General features: G+C 45.2%; 1 protein-coding gene across 3 annotated transcripts in view; it reads right to left on the bottom strand.

Annotated features, from left to right (window-relative positions):
- Nucleotides 1-7,508: 7,508 nt before the first annotated feature.
- Nucleotides 7,509-18,683, bottom strand: part of LOC119386797 (diuretic hormone receptor) — a 130,634-nt gene continuing 119,459 nt past the window's right edge. For all 3 annotated transcript variants that reach the window (XM_037654070.2, XM_037654071.2, XM_049413245.1), the window contains 5 exons: nt 18,572-18,638; nt 16,555-16,640; nt 15,842-15,974; nt 13,027-13,068; nt 7,509-8,453 (listed from right to left, as the gene is read on the bottom strand). In XM_037654070.2, the coding sequence (XP_037509998.1) occupies nt 8,190-8,453; nt 13,027-13,068; nt 15,842-15,974; nt 16,555-16,640; nt 18,572-18,638 (592 nt within the window). In that variant the 3' untranslated portion in view covers nt 7,509-8,189. The remainder of the gene's footprint in view (nt 8,454-13,026; nt 13,069-15,841; nt 15,975-16,554; nt 16,641-18,571; nt 18,639-18,683) is intronic.

Here is an 18,683-nt window from a genome sequence, read left to right as displayed (position 1 = left end):
GCTAATATTTGTGCGCACGGTACAGTCATCAGCAAGTTTAACACTAACGCTCCGCAGCGTGGCTTGGACTGGTTTGGCTGATGTCAGCCGCGGAGCGCTGGGCGCTATTGCCGAGGTAATACCTTGCTTGGATAGTATGTCGGCATGTATTGGGAAAGTATCAGCAACAGAACCCAAAGCTACGCGGCGCAGGCGTCAAGAAACCATTCCAGGACACGCTGCGGAGCGTTCGAGTTAAGCTTGCTGACGACTGTATATCTAAGTTCTTTGAACACAGATGTCTTTAAATTGAAGGACCCCTGACACCAAAACTGAAACCTCGAGATGGTTGAGTTGTTTGATTAGTCTGTATACTGGGGCGCTTCTGACCGATTATTAGCGGCGAACGTCGCGTTTAACATATTTTAATTTTGTTTTAACGTGAGCGTGAGTGCTCATCTGAGTTGGCAGCACTTAGCGACATCGCCGCTGGTATGACGTAGGTAGGGGCCTTTTGTGACGTTTCACGAGTAAAGCGAATGCTGTGAACGTCACAGAAGATTCGCAGTGGGCACACAATACCACGAAAGGCACCCGGCGAGGGCTATTGTCCCTCACTCCTCTCACTCTGTTGTCGGGGTGCTCTCAAAGTAGGCTTCTTAGGCCCGGAATGGTATTCTTTTTTCGTGAGGGTATCCTCGCTTAACAGGCTCAACTCATACCGAAGCACCCACATCGCTTTAATCTTTACCGCGCATGGGGCCCCGATTTGAAAATTGCACTTACAACGTCACCACATCTTGAGTGCACGTGATCTTAGGCGAACCCCTCCCCCCCCCCCCCCACTCCCCAGTGGGGAGCTAGTTTCTTAAAATTTTATAGGCGGGCGTTTCGAAGTGACGATGAAATGGTCACAATTAAATGCGGTAGCAATTATTATACTATACGTTACAGCATTTACGATTCCATTTCGAGATTACCGGACACGAAGTTACAAATACAGTACAAATTCACAAACAAAACTTTCGGTGTTAGGGTTCTCTAAGCAAACAGTGAATTATAGTCAAGCAAGATGACAACTAGTATCCTCTGTAGTGACTTTCTCCCCAAGCACCCGACAGTACAGCATAACATTTCACTCAACATCGCACTCATAGTCATATTGCAATAATCAGGCAAACAGTATGATTTATGGTTATTTAGTACGCCACACAAATGTGTTTAAAAGAAATACTAAACGTATTATTCAAAATGATTTTGAGTTACCATGTACAATGTACAAACAGCATGACTTAGATGTACAGGCTGTTTCACACTTAGCGGAAAACTCGGAGCGCTTTGTAACGTGCTCTGACTTTTCCCCTAAGTGTGAAACGACCTGTACGTATACACTAAAACCCACAAAAGAAGTACACTACTGAGACAAAGACATTTTGTAGTTTAGGTACAGAGTCGCAGATATCTGCGGTATAGCTGATGACGGTGGCAGCTTAACATAAGGCAGTGGACTAGTGTGAATGCTGAGCGGCGTTACCACGTGCCAGATACCGCACAGGATCTTTTGCACTGTTGATTCAGGTTAGTTGAAACCAGCATCGCGCGCTACAAAATATGATCCTTCACGGCTAAAAAATATCATTTATGTTCATTTCTGCATAAACAGGCTGTTTTTTGTTCTTAGAACGCTGTTTTACACGAGTGAGTTGGCATGTTCCGCTCAAATTTCAATGTGTATCATCGATGCTTTATTGTGTGTGTTATTTTTGCTATAACGAATGACTTTTCAATGAGTTGGGACGTCCAGCCCCAGATATTATTAGACTTTTCAACGAGTGGTTACTTTAAATTTTAATATTTTGCTGTCTGTAGGTGTTTGTTCCTCTCATCTTATCTCATCTATAAACTATAAACTACCGTTTCATTTACATACTTACAGCGCCCAGCGTAGGATGCGAATGCTTTTACTGGCTAAATATCGTGTTTAGTTGGCCTTAGTAAAAAGCGGAAAGGTTTGTGGGATTGACCACTACACACACTAAGGTATCGCTACGAAACCCTTCGGGTAATGAACAAGCCAGCTATGCCTGTTCTTCGGATGTCACAACGAAAACCCTGCCCCAAGAAGTTCGTCGAAACTTTTACGGTTCACAGAATGTTCGGGCCAGTCGTTAGCGTACAAGCTGTCTGTGCACCCTTGAAACGAAACGAAGCGCCCTCTCCAACACGTTGCCGAAAGCCTCGCGCTTACCCCTCTACATTCCCCTATTTATGGAAAAGCCGTTCAATCATTCCTCTTTCAAATCGGGAAGGACAGGCACTCTTCTTCTCATTGTGGTGTCTCTTGGACTCTTGTCAAGAGACACCACAATGGACTCTTGGACTCTTGTCAAGAGACACCGATCCATCTGTGGCCACTGTCTGACTTCGTGAAAGGCGCGAAGGCGGCAAATGTGTCAGCTAAAAAAGACAGTGATGGACAACCATCGAAAGTCGTGCGCGACATTAGGTAAAGTGGCTAACATGTGCGCAACGTTTCGGAAAACGTCGCGGCGGTACTCAGAGCGCAATCACATCGCTTATGGAATAGTGCGTAACGTACACAGATATCGAATCACAAATGAAAGAACGCTGTCTTTATTCTGAACGCACATTCAATGAAGACCATAAACGCTTGCTGTGTCGTATGGCTTGAGGCCTTTTAGAGTTGTAGTAGTAAAAATGACTTAACGGTATTGTATTGTGGTTTAATGGCAGGTTTGCAAAATAATATCCCTAGCCAACAATGCGTCTCAAAAAGGATCTTATTATACGGCAGCCGGAACACGTCTCGTGTCGCAATGCGTCATGATCTTTGTTTTGCTCGCCCATGTAGGGCCCGAAGAAGACTTCACGACGTGTGCCACGAATGTAGCTCTCTTTGAGACAGATATTATAGTGCAGGGAATCTAGCGCTCTTCCGCAATTTGCCCCCAGTCCTTAGTCGGAAAAATCCATGCGATTGCGAAGGCTTCTACTTTTGAAGCTGGCGCCTATAGATGCCACGACACATAGCACCTTCTGCTGGATTTGTTTCTGCCTTTTGCTGAAATGTACCCAAATCATTTGAATGTTTGTAAACTGCTGTAGATTTCCTTTATCGACATATTTTTCTTACTCAGTCCAGTACCCTCTACCTTTAGCACCTTGTTGACCTGCTGAGCAAGAGCCCGTGGGTTCGCGGCCCATGGCAGCCGCATTTTAATGAGGAAGAAGGGCGGAAACACCCGCACACATAAATTCCGGTGCACGTGAAGGAAGCTTATTGCAATGGGAATTTCTCTATTTGGTTTAGCTCGCCATATGATTCTTTACTTACGTATTTAGTTATGTGTTTGTGTATGCTGCCATGATGCTGGTATTACTTGCTACCACTCTGTATGTTTTGAATGTTCCCCCCCCTCCTAATGCCATGAGGCGCTGTGGGTGTGGCATAAATAAATAAATAAATTTATGTGCGTGTAAGCTTCTTTTTTTTCTGCACAACATAGCTGGAGTAGCCGCGGTGCTACACCAATCAGTTTTTAAGAGAAGAAGGCACAACCCCAGAAAGTCAAACTGAATCCTCAGTCCACAACAACATAATTCTTCATCATCATGTCCTGTTTTTGGCATTTTCGAATGCAGAACCACAAAACTTCGTTTTCGCCTTTTCCTGTAGTTGTTTTTCCTGGCTTTTCTTTTCTTTTTTTTTTTTGACGTCGGAGAGAAATGTACAATCGACATGAAATCCAGCACGAAGACTATGATATTTTAACGTGATAGCGTTAAAGTGCTCGTTTCGCAGAAATGCCGGTGTCGGCGTCAATGTTGGTGTCGGCGTCGTTGGTTGTCTGCAAAAAATCAGCGTTGTCAGTGAGCGAAAACTTGAGAAAGTTGCAAATGAAATAAAATTCTTAGGTTCGAGTGAGAATGGAACGCAGGACTTCTGCGTGGCAGGCAGGAGTTCTGCTACTTAGCTACGTCACTGCTTGAAACTGCTTAGGAAAAAAACACTACATGAATGTCATGTAGTGGGAGCAGTCTCCCTTCCACATGTAATATTGCGTGACAGAAGCGGAGAATCACGCCAGGCGTCAAAACATACGAAGTGCACAACGAGTGGGTGTTTCAAGGGCTCACTCATTACAAAGCGCTCACACATATGTAATTATCAGCATCAGCAAAAGCATCAACAAAACTAGCAGCTTTGTAGGTTCACGTGTTGCCTTACGGACGCGTAGTGGGCCTTTCGTTGCTTCGCAAAACGAAGAATTATGGCGTTGTGGGCATTTCGCAATTCTACTTGCAGTGGGCATTATGGCATAGTTTGGAACAGCCATTGTTACGCGCACAAATGGACCTTTCCTCACGGCACGGTTGAGGAATCCACCGAGAACCGAAGCCTAGCAATTGACTAGCAATTGAGAACGTGATGCGCACGGGCCCCGAACACGCTAGCGTGTTCTACTCTTGAAGGCGAAGCTCAAGCGTGCTCCAAGTTTTTCTCATTCCTTTCTGTCAAAAAATCTATGAGCTGTTAGCCACACAGTATGGGCCAAATCACCCTCATCCGAAGTTGATGCTTCTCGTGTTGTATGCAGACGTTGCGATGGGCTACATCGTTAGCCTGGTCCGTGGTAACTGGGCGCCCAGACATATTTTTTAATAACCGCATTGTTCACTGAAAGATCGAAGTCCGCCATAGAGTAACGCATCATCATTTATTTATTTTGTTGCGTAGATGCGTTCGGCGTTGGTAATGATGCCAAAACACACACTGAATGTGGTTGAAAACAAACAAGGAAATTTTATTGGGACGACGCCCCAAACAGCGCATATATAATCTCTCGAACAGTGATACACTTCAGTACATAGATTTTATACTCGCCTTTCCTTGAAACAGCCGTATTGTGAGCAAGTTTCAGACATAAATATATATGTGTACTCTCTCATGCAGCAACATGGTATTTACAGGAGTATGCAAATGTCGAACAGGAATGGTAAATATTTCACTTTTTATTTCCGCGTCACTCGTTTTTGGGTACATATTTAGGTTATTGTGCGTTGACAGAGAGATAGAGAGCTGTTAAATAAACTAGACTACAAGAGGAACGGGTAATGCTAAGTAGACACAGTTCATATACTTTACAATATAGAAATTGCCAAGTGCATTGCTCTTTAAAACCCCACATAATATCGGCATCGTGAATTCTTACACAACAATACACGAAATAGTGAGATAGTGTCATACAAGAGGAAATATGGTTCAATATGTTCCCGTTTACTGAACAGAACTCAGATCTGGGAAATGTTGTTACAAAAATTTTCTTTGAGTTACCTTGCAGAAAAGATGTTTACAGCATTAAACTTGTAAGCAGAGGAAAGGAAAAGCTCCACTTCAAATGCAAAGTTGTTAAAGGTGCTCTATTTCCTACAGCATTATATCCGGCTGCTAAAAACGCGTATCACATCACCATGCACTTTACAACGCACCCGTTTACTTCTGTAGAGACTGAATACTTTGCAAAACAATAGCAATAGTGAATAATGTGGTTTAATTTCATCGAACACGCGATTTCGCACCCTGCATGGCAACTGTAGCCGTAATGCGCCGCTTCATTTTTGAGCCCTTAATCTATTTAGTGTCACATGAAACGTCACAACATACAAGCAGTAATTCGGATGTAATAGTACAAAGCAAGCTTTGCGCATCCATCTGAAGTCAGTGCCAATATGCTATGCGACTTGCGCTCTCGGAAATGAGTTTGTTTTTACTGTGTTTTGCAGTATAAACATGGAAATAAAATCTCCTGAAACCAACATAACAAATGGTTAGCGGCGATAGAATACATTCAAGACAGCTTTCAGCTGGTCACAAAATGCTGAGCATTGTAACCTCTAAACACAAACGCGAAACCACTATACTAATCACTATAGTAATCGTTCATGTTAGAAAGGGAAGGTGACAGAATATGTACATCACAGTAGGCGTACTCAAAGAACGTTTTTTTTAGTAAGTGCTCTCTAATATCGACTGGTCACCATCGCTAATTTTATGTCCATGATCCATTTGGAACGAAATATGCTATCCGAGTGGTTCTAGAGTATGAGAGGTGCTTGTTGAAAAATACGGGGGCCTTCTTTCTGGCCAGATTCAATATTCACACGTACACATGAATAAATACTAATCAACGCTTCTGTATCACACGAGGGTGTCTATCTTTGTGCGTCCGCCTTAACTGCCGATGCTTGAAGAACACACGCACGACCAGAGAGCACCGGGGATAGGAGCACCATTCACTCCGTTGTACATTATATGAGCGCTCTTCATTTATACTACGAAACTACAGGCTGCGATTCAGCAGCGTCACACAACTTAATGTGCAATGTAGAGAAACGACACTTTACAACACTGAAATACATCAACACCGACTCAGAACAACGTCACGCTTCTGGTGGCAAAGGTGATATTCTGGACGTCGAGCAGACAAATTTCCCTTTGCCACGTTAAACCGTTCCTGCATGCCTTTTTACAGTCCGTGCTCATGAGAATGAGAAAAGTTCTGTCAGTTGACAATGCGTGCCTACACTACCTAGAATACCCTGTTTCTATAAATAGTCGTCGCTCTCAGAAATATTGACGCGCTCTGCTATTACAACAAAACTAAATTCGTGCACCAGCGACACCACATCTTATAAATATGCAATGCGTATTTATCTAATCATTGCATTCGCTGTCATGTACAATCGCTGCGGTGATGACTTTCGGGACGCTAACTATGTTCATCACTGCTCGAAACGAGCACCGACGCCATTATATCAACACTGAAACTCGCAATAAATAAGTGCCTCATCTCCATGCCACACTCCAATTGGAAGATTGTTTATATCTTAACGTTCCAACACTCGGAACTGTTGGTCAAATATTACGCACTTCTATACATGTGGATATCAAAAGAACATAAGCCTTCTCCTTTTCATTACGCAATGAAAAGTTGTCGCTTGTTACTTCATTAGGAGAGGAGCTTTACACTAACGCGCTTCACAGCAACGGTTGTGGAAGCGCAACAGACCATTGTAGATAACTTCCGTGATTCGTGATATGTCTCTTAATCCTAGCGTGTTCCTGCATTCCTTTTTGGAGCGTAAGTACACAAGCATATCAACGCACAAAAAATAAGCAGCCTTGTCATGAAGGGGGAGGAAGGTTGGAGGAGGAGGCGGCTTGAGAGCAAGACAACCACTCGAGGTTGGCCACGTCTAATAACTTTCTCGCGCATTTTCCTCTCAAAATTGTACATATGACAATACTGTATACTTCAAGGGCTCCCGTCTTCGCCAAGGTTGATGCCAAAAGTTTGACGGTGTTTCCGAGCGGATTACCCATACGAGTGTGCAGCTCTGCTAGTCATGCATGCACTGAAAAAATCGCGCTATCGACAAACGCTTAGCTAATGCTTACGCTACAAAAGTTACGCCACGTAATTTGGCAATGCCTGGGCGATCCCACCTCCACAGGACTTGACGGTATAGCTGGTCGCGGGGACTTGGGAAGCACTGCTGCTTGTCTCTGACCCGGAGATACAACTCTGCGCACTCAGGCGGGCCTAGGCGGTCGGCGTGAGAAGCGAGCTCGCGACCACGTGGATTGGTCGGCGCAACCTGAAGGCTTGTAGACCTCTGCTGACCATGATAAAGCTCTGCCCCTCTCGCCTAAAGTGAGCGAACAAAACTTGCCATCGGAGCCTCTTATCGACCAACTCATCATACCTTCAACCGCTTTTCATTTGGCGAATTTCACGCGTACCTTATGTCAAGAGAGGGCAAAATATTACCAAACCAGCAGCTTGTTGTGGCTGCTTCTTCAGGGAACGCTCAGGCTTCAATAGATTTTAAACGTAAACTTGAATTTTAGATAAGGGCTCCTTCATTGCTTTTCTTTTCCATTTTTCTCATCATTCCCTCTAAGCACTCACGTAAACACAATAAAGCTGATCGTAAGAACTGATCCAAGCCCTCATCTCTCTCAAATACTTACAAAATGAAAAGTTAATCAGACAGCGGCATCGCCTTGTCTGTTTCACCGGCCCTGTGGTTCGCATCATTTTGTCACAACGAATACAAACCAACTAGCGCAGATAAGCTCCTCCGAGAATTTGGCAACAGCAGCGAGTCAGAATCCTCCATGCCGCTTAAACAGGGTTATCGGTGAAGGGTAGCTGCGCGTAAGAGCCGTTGCTGGGTCGCTTGTTCTGCTGCGACGGGAAGCGGCTGCCCGTCGACGGCAGGCACGATGTGGTCGTGCTGGTGGTGAAACTGACGCAGCTTCCCCGCTGCGTGGCCAGCGGCTTGTGCGCGCGGCCGTAGCCCAGTGCCTGGCGGCAGCGGTCGCTCCCGCGACGAAGGGCCCGCATCGTTTTCCACCGCTCCAGGTGGTGACGCACAGAGTTGCGGACCTGCGGGCGAGGTGATTGGTGCCTTGCTGCTTAAAGGGGTCCTGCAACACTTTTTCAACATGGTCAGAAAAACGCTGCCGATCGGTAGTCGAGGCTACTGAGAACACGCGAGCCAAACAATATAGCGCGGTCCCACATTATAGCGCGACCCCAAACATTATAGCGCAGTTCACAAAGTCAGCTAGAAATCGTTCCCTCTTCTATCCACAAATGATGCCATATACACAAATGACCGCGCCATATACCTAATTTCCTCGCCATTGGCTGATTTGACCATCGCGAGCTGCATAGGTAACGCGACCACCGCGGGAGGCCGCCACTTGTATGCACGCGCGCTCGCGATCACACTGAAAGTGAGCCGCGCGTTCTAAAAAATATGAATTGCGCTAAGGTCCTGTTGCGCGCGTGATGTAACTTCTTTCTCCCGTGCCATACCTCCCTGTTTAGCCTTCAGCGCGCTCGTCGGGGAGAGCGAAAGGAGAAAGCAATTACATCGTGCGAGAAATCTTTGTAACTCCGCTCGTACTGGACGGATTCTAAACATTTTTGTGGAGGTCGGTTCGTGAGGCAATAAACTCCGTTCATAAAGCCATTCGATGGTTACTTGGAAAATTGTTGCAGGGCCCCTTTGTGACGCACAGTGCGCTCTACGTTCGTGGACAGTTCATATTCGTAACCCCTGGACGCTGCGTACTTTTAAGCCAGATCCAGGATTGTGTGGTGCTGGTACATACATTTTTTCATCATATTCTGTCTTTATCGTAGACAGCGAATATGCTATAGTGGCGAATGTTTTAACAGACCTATGAACAGCCTTATGCACAACTTCAATCGCAACTACAACCGCACCTTCAATCGCACGTATGAGCAATGTATTTCAGAGTACTTCAGTATTTCGAGCCGCATCGCAGAGTACCTACATAATATGCACATCTCGAAGGAATCGAGATGGGCACATTATGTAGGTACATCGCAGGAATAAAATCATTGAGTGGAAGAATATCGTAGTATAATAAGCAGGCAGAAACCACCATTTACAACAGAGTAGACTCCCTCTCATTCGACTTCAGGTAAGGCCACCATGTTCGTTCAGCTGAATTAAATGTCCGGGCGGCAAACTATAGTGCTCTGGGAGCAACACTCAATCTGTTCGAAAATGAAGGCATGCGAAATATGTCGCTCAAGGCACAAAAACAACTCGCAGACGGTGCACCTGCTTTTTGTAAGTCAGTTCTGCGGAATCCCGCAAGGTGGCGGAATGGTTAAGAAAGGGAAATTAGACAACCACCCGTTTGTAGCACGAAGCCACAAGGAATTCTCAGAAATCCGTATGGATTTTTTTGTGGCTTCGTGCTACACACGGGTGGTTGTCTAATTTCCCGCACCTGCTTTTTGCTTTATTGGCCAGTACTCATTGCAACCTTGACGCCAACAATATCCACATCTTGATTCTCGTTTCACGCTGTCGACGCGCCTTAACCATGCCGCTGAGCTGTGCTACGTTTGGGGCCGCTATAATAAAGAACTATCATATTTTCTTTCTATTTCGCATCCGCCACTAGCTCTCAAGGAGTGCTCAAACTTTTCTTGGGCATGGCCACCGCGGTTTTGCGTCACGCAGAGCAAAACACGAACCGCCATCCCATGATGACTGCTAATGTACGATTGCGTAGTGCTTAATTAAGAAAATGAAGTATTTTTGATGCTGTGCCTTATTCACCATGTAGTCCCTGACTAATGTTCAGAAATATTGGTCTTTGATGAAACCGCCTGGGCGTCCCGCGACGTCACAAAACCGCGAAAATATTGGCGTGCATGCGGTAAACATTGCATTCTTACGCCGCACCGAAACTACCTTTAAGGAATAGACAGAAAGCGCAGCGCTCGTTTCCAACGAAATAGAAGATGGCTGCCCGCCAAACATTTTAGCCGCGGCTGTTCGTAGCTGCTGGCGGAAAATGATTTATTCGAGTATATAGCTAATACTTTGATTGTTGGCACAAGGCTGCGGAGCCTTCTCGGCGATTTAACGACATCGCCCTCCATTGTCTTCTTTCGTGAGGGTGTGTTTTTATAGTCTTATGACAAGCTGCTGCGATGTTTGCAAGCCACCGCATGATGAGTGTGACTCCGTGTTTTGGCAGTTTATTTTTCTTGAAATTCGGAGGGTGTTTTCCGGAGTTCATTTTTTTTTGGCGGAATTTCGGCGCTTGTCTGTGTTTATTTCTCGTAAATACCCAATTCTCCAAAATTCGAAGTTTAATTTTGCATTATTTTCTATATTCCTGACTAAAATCATAAATCTGTACACGACACGTATGTTAGTGGTCTCGAAGGTTTGAACGCACACACACATATACACACAAGCACAAACACTTGAATACAAAACACCTACACTTCTCCCTATTATAACCTTCAAGCTTGTTGTAATAGACGCAAGCACACTTTAGTAGCTTAGAGGAAACCCTAGACGCCTAAGCACCACCACCGGCCGAAACAAGCACAAGAAAAAAGTGGGGTGCTTAGACGTCCTCGTTTTTCTCGGTTATGTGCCAACTAGCCCAGCAACAAAGTCTGCTAAGATATTTTACGAGGTTGCTGTCACTGATTGAAGCGCGCTCCTTTCGAGTGATCATTCTCAGCTTTGAGTCTTAGCAGAACACGGCTAACGCCTTTCCAACCTTTTGGAAAGCGGTTTGTACCAACAAGCCAGCTGATACTGTATTACACTGCATTGCAGACTTGCAAGTCTATCATGACGGTCCTCATGAAGCTCGTATTCGTACAAGGTTACAGGCGCCACAAGTGCTGGACGTCCGCGTCGTTCTGGCGAATCGTCGGTGGCGATGGAAATGGGGCGTCTTTCATGGAAGACCTTACTGTCGCAATGTCTATCGCACTGAGCTCGTGTAGCTATTTCCGAAATAGTTTATCACTACCTGGCATCGTGCGTGCCACCGGACATTTGCTTCGAAAGAGCCCATACCAAGAGGTCCACAGCCTCGTGCAGTGGAACCCCAGCATGAAGCAGTGCACGCCAAAACTGGTGCGTGAGGTAAATTTATATCGGCCAAACCGGCCGATGCATCAATAATCGCTTAGAACATGTCCTTTAAATAAAGAACCGAGAAGGCCGTTAAAGTCGGCCGTTAAAGTCGAAGTTTATCGAATAAATCCGAATTGTTAAAAATTTTACCGGCAAGTGTTCATCGCATTTTTTGGGATTTATCAGAAAACACAGAGCCCTAATGATAAGCAAGATGAAGCGGACAAACCTGAGACGAAGGAGGTACCCTTATCCCCCGGTGTTGCTTTTTATCTCTGCATGCTGAGTTCGGCCGATCTAAGCTTTCTCCGCCTGCCCGCGCTCATCGACCCGTCTCAACTAGGGAGATAAAGAAATCGTGTCGGAGGAAGAAGCTCTTTTTTAAAATAATTTTTGTGAATAGAAAGTGGGTTTGATTCGGCTCTCCAGAAAGGTTTGCCGGTTCCCGCCTGTGCTTGCATCAGTGGTGACGTAACCTTGACGTCGTGCAGAAAAATATTCAAACAACACAGAACAACTGTACGTAATACGTTAGTTAAGTTCCGCGTCAAGAAAAGAACGCAAACGAGCCTTAAGAAGCATCCTAGGCAACGAAAAATTGCATTTTTCTATTTCCCACGGTTTTTTTTGTTCCTTGGCATAACTCAGCCAAATATAGTGGTACCTAGAAGATGTCATAGTGGAAGTTTAAAGCATACAAATATATTCAGTCTCATCTAGTAGCTTTAAGATGACCCGAATAGGAAAGAAATATATGGTAAATACACGAAGGGCGAAGCGTATTTGGCAGGCACTGTGAACTGACGATCTACAAATATTTAATATTATGAATACGAAAGATTGCAATCCCCTCATTTTGTCTGTACTGTGGAATATACGGAATGTAAGCTGCCTTGGGCAAATGCGCAAAAAAATTCATTAAAGTAGAACGGTGAAGCAAGGAGTTCACCGAGAGACCTGGGTTAAGGAGATAGTTTGTCTTAGATCTAGTGCATATTATTAAGGCGAAAAACTCAGATGCACCATCGAACACTAAAATTGACTATTGGCATCGGCGTCCCGTGTTGGCGGCGTCAACCCGAGTGATGCAAAAAATGAGCACGTGGTAAGGTCACCATGATATCACAGATTGCCAGAATTTCTGACGTCATCGCATGACAATGTAGCTTGGTCATAGGTCGACTGACCACGGAGGCACTGTAAAAGCAGGTGACGTGCACAAAGCTTGCAATGCCTCCAATCCGGGAGGCAGCGCAAAACCACGTTAGGGGCAGGAAGCTTTCGGAGGGGCACGGAGGAGGACCAATACTTGTTAGCGTGTGAATGCGTGTGAATGCAATCCATTGGGACTGCGAAGATGAAGAAGACGGCTTTCGCCTTCGAGACGTCTTAGGCGAGTGCATAAGGGACCCTGCTTTTTTATGCATTTTATAAAGCTTCACTGCACCAAAACACCTAACAAGCCCCTACTTAACGCATAGTGCTAGTAAACGAGAATAATTTCAGTCTTCAGAACAGTATACTCACCTCGCCATTCAGGAAGCAGTACAGCACGGCGACTGTGAAACCCTGTAGAATATAAAGGAATTTTTTTTTAGATGAGAATAGTTAAGTATATTAACAAGAAAGCTGCCTAAGGCCTAAGAACGAAAGGCCGGAAACGCAGCCTAAGGCCGCAAACGCAACAAAATCTGAATATCGTAAGGACTTCTTTCACATCGTATTCTGCTATATTTATTATCTCTGCACTCCTGTGCTTCAATATCGAAATGCCTGCCATACCCTCGCCTTATATTTCATATCATTTAACAGAGAAAAATGTACCAATGCTCTTTTTTCAGTAAAAGTTTCCTCCTTCAGATGAAAGGTGCAAGACGAACATCTATGCCAAATCTCCGAGGAGTCCGATCGACCCTGTATGGATTGCTCTTGCTCAAATGCATCTGCTAAGCGAAAATCAATGCTCGGCTGCAATAACACGCTCACCGTTCAACAGACACTTATTTTTCTTCCAGGCCCAACAAACGCTTCCCCGCGACTTTGCCAAGTGTCTGCAATCTCAAACACGGCTACACCATTTTCGCATCTCGTTCACGTCGTCACGTTTTCGGGTGATAAATGGAATTCCATCGTATCAGCACTTTTTGACTGCATTATCTCTTTCTTTTCAGTATTTTGACTGCTTCTTCTCTGTGAATACTTGAGCATGGGAACTTGCACGTCCTTATTACCGGGCCGGCAGAACAACTGCCTTGAGTGGGAGACGCAATGTGCGCGCGAATATATTATTTTTGCCATATTAATGTCATGTAGTTATGCCTCAGACGTATTATCAAATAGCTAATGCACTCGTAGTGCAAGTTTTTGCGACGCGGTAACTACACGTGCAGGATTACCAGACATGACTAACATTGTCGGTTGGTCTTCCTTGAACAATGGATATATTGTTAACGGATCTTCATTCTCGTGGAGAAAGCATATCTCAGCGCATGATAATGACTCGTGCCTTATTTAGGACTCTTAGGTACGCGTTGCACTTGAGTTGCAAGAATGAGCAGTCGTTTCACTGAAAGTTAACACCATCCGAAAGTCACAATGTAATCTGGCCACCTTGCTATTTTTCAACACAGTACGCTTGCGTAGCGTGACTAAAAAATACAAGTCTAACAATCGAAAAATTGAAGTTCAGTGTTCAAATAATATATGCATTAATAATTTCCCTCATAGTTTTTGTGACTTGCAGCCTTTCTTATCCAGTCTAAGTTACACATTACAGCGTTAGCTGGGATATCTGTCTTCTCGATGGCATTGTTCGCTGGTCATTTTAGAAAATATTATACTTTGTCCTAACTTTTATTGATATTTCGATTTTTCCTTTGCTTAATAGTGGTTTTTAAACGAAGAGTTTTTTTAGCGAATGCTGACCTATGCACTTTGAATTTTAGATGAATTTTTGTTCACTAAAAGAGGCTCCCCGTTGATCATTATTGTTTAGTAGGTTGCTAGATTGGAGAAAGTTATATGCAGTTTTTTAGATTTCTCATTTGAAATATAACAGGCTTCCGTGTGATTACAGCACCATGCAGTAATAGTGTCTACATTGATGTAAAAAAAGCACGTTACGAGCAATTTGCTTTGCCAGCTTAGAAATTATTTTATATTGTGGAAGTATCTACTCTACCTCCACAATGTACAAAAAAAACCGCATTTCCCCGAAGGGGAGTATGAGGAAGTGCGAAGCAAGGGGTGATGCTATGAGGGGGCGCGCGCGACTAAACTGCAGAGCCGAGCGAAGGAGACGGCAGCGAGAGAGCACGCGCCAGCCGACACACGGAGGTCTGGCCGTTTTTAAGTGCAAAGCACTTTTACTGATGATGATGATTAAGTGTAATTAATGATTTAAAGTGTTGTTGTCATGATGCATTTGTACACACACACACACATTTATATATGAAGTATTATTTATTTATTTTACACTTCACGCTTTTCGTATGATGCATTAATGCAGCTCGCGAGTGCGTCACACACACACACACACACACATACACACACTACACACGTCACTACAGATCAGCACCTATTCGTGTTATCGTTGTAGCTCACGGTTAGTACCATCGCTTTGTGATCCGAGAAATGGACGGTGAGCGGATCCGGCAAGACGGCGCGGACCGTACAGTTCCTACTGAACGCCAAGTCTATGAAGCCACCGTTGATCGTGGTCGGAAACTCGAGAGACAGACACGTCATCGAGAAGCCGGCGCGGCGCGCGCAGCCACGGCGCGGAGGCGCCAGCTGCACAACGCGCCGTGACGTCACGGCGCGGAGAGCGGTGCGGAGCCGGTGCGGAGCCGGCGCGGGGCGCGCGCAGCCACGGAGCGGAGGGCGGAGCGCGCGCAGTCACGTGGGGCGTGACGTCGCTGCGCCGTTGCTACAGACGCTCCTCTCCGCTCCTCGCGCCGTTGCTAGGGGAGAGGAGGAGGAGCACGGATGCCGGCGGAGTTTTCGGGGTCGCTTAAGAAGTGCATTCGCACTTAAAACTGCTAAAGCTGGTCTTTTTTTTCACATCTCTGGCTTGCAAGGAACAGGAGTTTTACATAAAAATGACATATTCAGACTAGAAGAAATAAATTTTAGCCCTCCGTTTTTTTGACATATCACTTGCAGTACACCTGACAAACGATATATAGACATACTACATATGCCCGACGTATTTTACGCAATTGTTGGCGCGTGGTAGGTTTACTTGTTTTTACGCCGTTAAACCCTACACAATTAACCTACTGCACAGAAACAGAGAATAAATCATGCACTTCAATTCGTTACCATTGATGACAGCACTTACCTGCGTGGAGAGCAGTGTTATTTGGAGGTAGGTGAAGATGACCCTGGCAGTCTTGTGCTGGGGCGTCCACATCACCAGAATGTAGCTGACGCCCAGCAGGGGGATCAACACAAGCAGTGCCTTAGCCGCTTTCCTGCAGACACAAAGTTCGAGCCGCAGGCTGTGTCAACTACTTCATCCCGCAGAAGGAACATGTGCAATGCCGGAGGCTCACGCATTTAACGCTTAACGGCCGGTAGAGAGTGCACTTACGGGAAGAGTAGCGTGCATTATATCTGAACGTCCCCCTAATATTAATTATTTCCGTGGAAATATGCAGCATAGAAGAGAATGATGAAACAAGAAAACTGTCATCCATTGTACAACTGCACTGAGACGAGAGGAAGTATAGAGGTTCTGCAAGGAAGCTCCACACTTGTAGGAATGTCTATGCTCCTCCGAAGTCCAGCAGGAAATGACAAGCGCTGGCTAAAGTGTTTGTTCGTTTGTTTTTTGTTTGTTCGTAATTATACGTTGTTTAGATGATGTTGGCGTTTTACCGAGAGCCGGGTTCTCCTTTTCACAGATAAACTGATTTTGTGAAAATTACAACCATTAGGTCACTCCTCAAGTCCAATTACTCATATTTTGGCGCCTCTTCTTTGTTTTTGCTTTTTTCTTGCTTTAACTACGTTGTTTCCTATCCGAGAACTGTGCACGCAGAATGGTCTCACCGGTACTGCTGTGATTCGACCGATGTTGCAGCGCGGAGCTTGGTGATCAGCACCCACATGATGTGGCTCAGGAAGAATATATTTGTCTGGAAGTAGAAAATACAAAACAAAAACAAAGAAGGCTGTTTCATTCTATTGGCGCCGTCACTTTCATCGACTTAACCGCTTATACGTAGTAAAACGCTAATTAATAAGTAAAATACATAATATCATTGGGCATAAAAAAACGCTAATATTAAGGCAGCAAAATGGGCGAGTTGGTATATGCTCATCATGGCCAGTGCAAACAAGACACACGACTAGATGAATGATGACGACAGATTTTATTGCGATAGCAATTATATGGACTGTCTCGGCTGGATTTTGCCGTCGCCGTCGCCGCCGTCATGCACCGTATATGTATAAATATGTATATATATATATAAAAGCCCCAAAGAAAAATAATTCAGAAAAATGGTTCCGAAGCGCGGAATCGAACCAGGGGCCTCTTACTCCGCAGCGAGTGGCGCTAACCACTACGCCACGAAACGCAGATCCTCCTCGTAGCTAACGGCGAGCGTTATATACACACCCTTTACCGGTGGACGGACTCGGAGACGGCTGCGCTTATAAGCGTTTCTTCATTACCAGCGAGATGGCGATAGGAGCGCAACGGGCGCATTTAAAAGTCGTCGGCGAGCTCGCTCGCTTCTTCTTATACTTGCGCAGGCAGAACCTTGCCCTTCCGCTGTCTGCTCGCGCGGTTTTATCGTGTTGAGGGGAAGAGGGATGTTTCACGCATTCACCGTAATGATGTTACGGAGCGTACGAAAGCCACTCGAGCTCAACGGACGCCGCTAAACGAACAAACAGAAGATGAGTGCGAACTATCAAGTGTCTCAGCTCGACACTTGAAGTACGCTAGTTTCGTTCGCTGCTTCGGCCGCCATTGCAACAGGAGCGCTGTTCAAACTGAAAGTATGCATTGGCAAACCTCACTTCATATAGCATTAGTTTCTTGCTATCGCATTCATTGCTTCGGCCTTGCGGCGAAACTGTGACTTTTTTGTTTTAATACTAGCGCCATTCCTGACCCCATACAGTTAAGGCGGTCACAGAAACCGCCATACAAACCGCCGACTTTAATACATACAGACTCTGCCCAAAGGAAACAGCCTTCTAGCACAAATAAAACCATAACATTTCTAGGAACCTCTCAACCAGAATACCAACACTGTCTCTGAAAGCGCCTTCATCATTTTCTTCAACGATAGTACCTTTCACGCAATTCATCAGCTATTAATGTAGAAATGAATAGAACAAGTCCTGTATGTCGACGCTGAACCGGGATTACTCTGTAGGGTTGCTCTCAGCAATGAGTTGCAAAACGTAACTCATGGTAGCACGTTGCGTCAGGCTTTTTCAGATGTATCTGGGAATCTTTGCGAGTGGTTGATCCTAGCACGTAACTCTGAGAAGGTGGTGACGGTGTTGGCTGAGCGCAACCCTACAAGGTGTTACGCGTTCAGCGTCGACACAGAGGAACTGATCAATTAATTGTGGCACGATTACCTCCCGAGTTGCGTGATTGGGATTGTGGTTGAGGACGGTGACGAAGTTTCGTTCAGAAACAATGTCGGTTACGGTTGAAAGCTTCCTTGAGTTTTTATGGATTTATTCATGCTCGACGGTTGTCTCTTTCGGGCAGAGTCAGTATGTGCAGAAGACGGGGTTAGTATCGGTTCAAGGGTGGCGCCAGTACTGAAAAAAATATGTATTAAAAATTGGGGCAAGCCTTTCTCTTTCATCAGGTTGATTGATCGAAATAACTTTAATGAGGTTTAACCAGAAACCATAATGAATTATATAGGTGTCATTAATGCTCAACAGTGGCGCAATAAACCTCCAGGTGCCATGCGGGATGACTATCACGTTCCATTAGCTGGGCTATGTACGCCGAAGCGCCACCATTTTATTTGGTAATGGTGTAAAAAGCTGCCAGTTGTACATTAACAGCATCAAGCGAGGTTGAGCTTACGAGTAGGACCAGGATCACGGGTCCGATGAATATGAGGTCGTAGATGTCCTTGAGCTGCCATATGCACCTGCGCCAAGGATGTGTTGTGTCGTGGTTTTCCAGCCGCAGATAT

This window comes from Rhipicephalus sanguineus, chromosome 3, assembly GCF_013339695.2.
Source record: "Rhipicephalus sanguineus isolate Rsan-2018 chromosome 3, BIME_Rsan_1.4, whole genome shotgun sequence".
NCBI lineage: Eukaryota > Metazoa > Arthropoda > Arachnida > Ixodida > Ixodidae > Rhipicephalus > Rhipicephalus sanguineus.
Note: the sequence above shows the minus strand (reverse complement) of the source record. Positions and strands in the feature narration are given on the sequence as shown.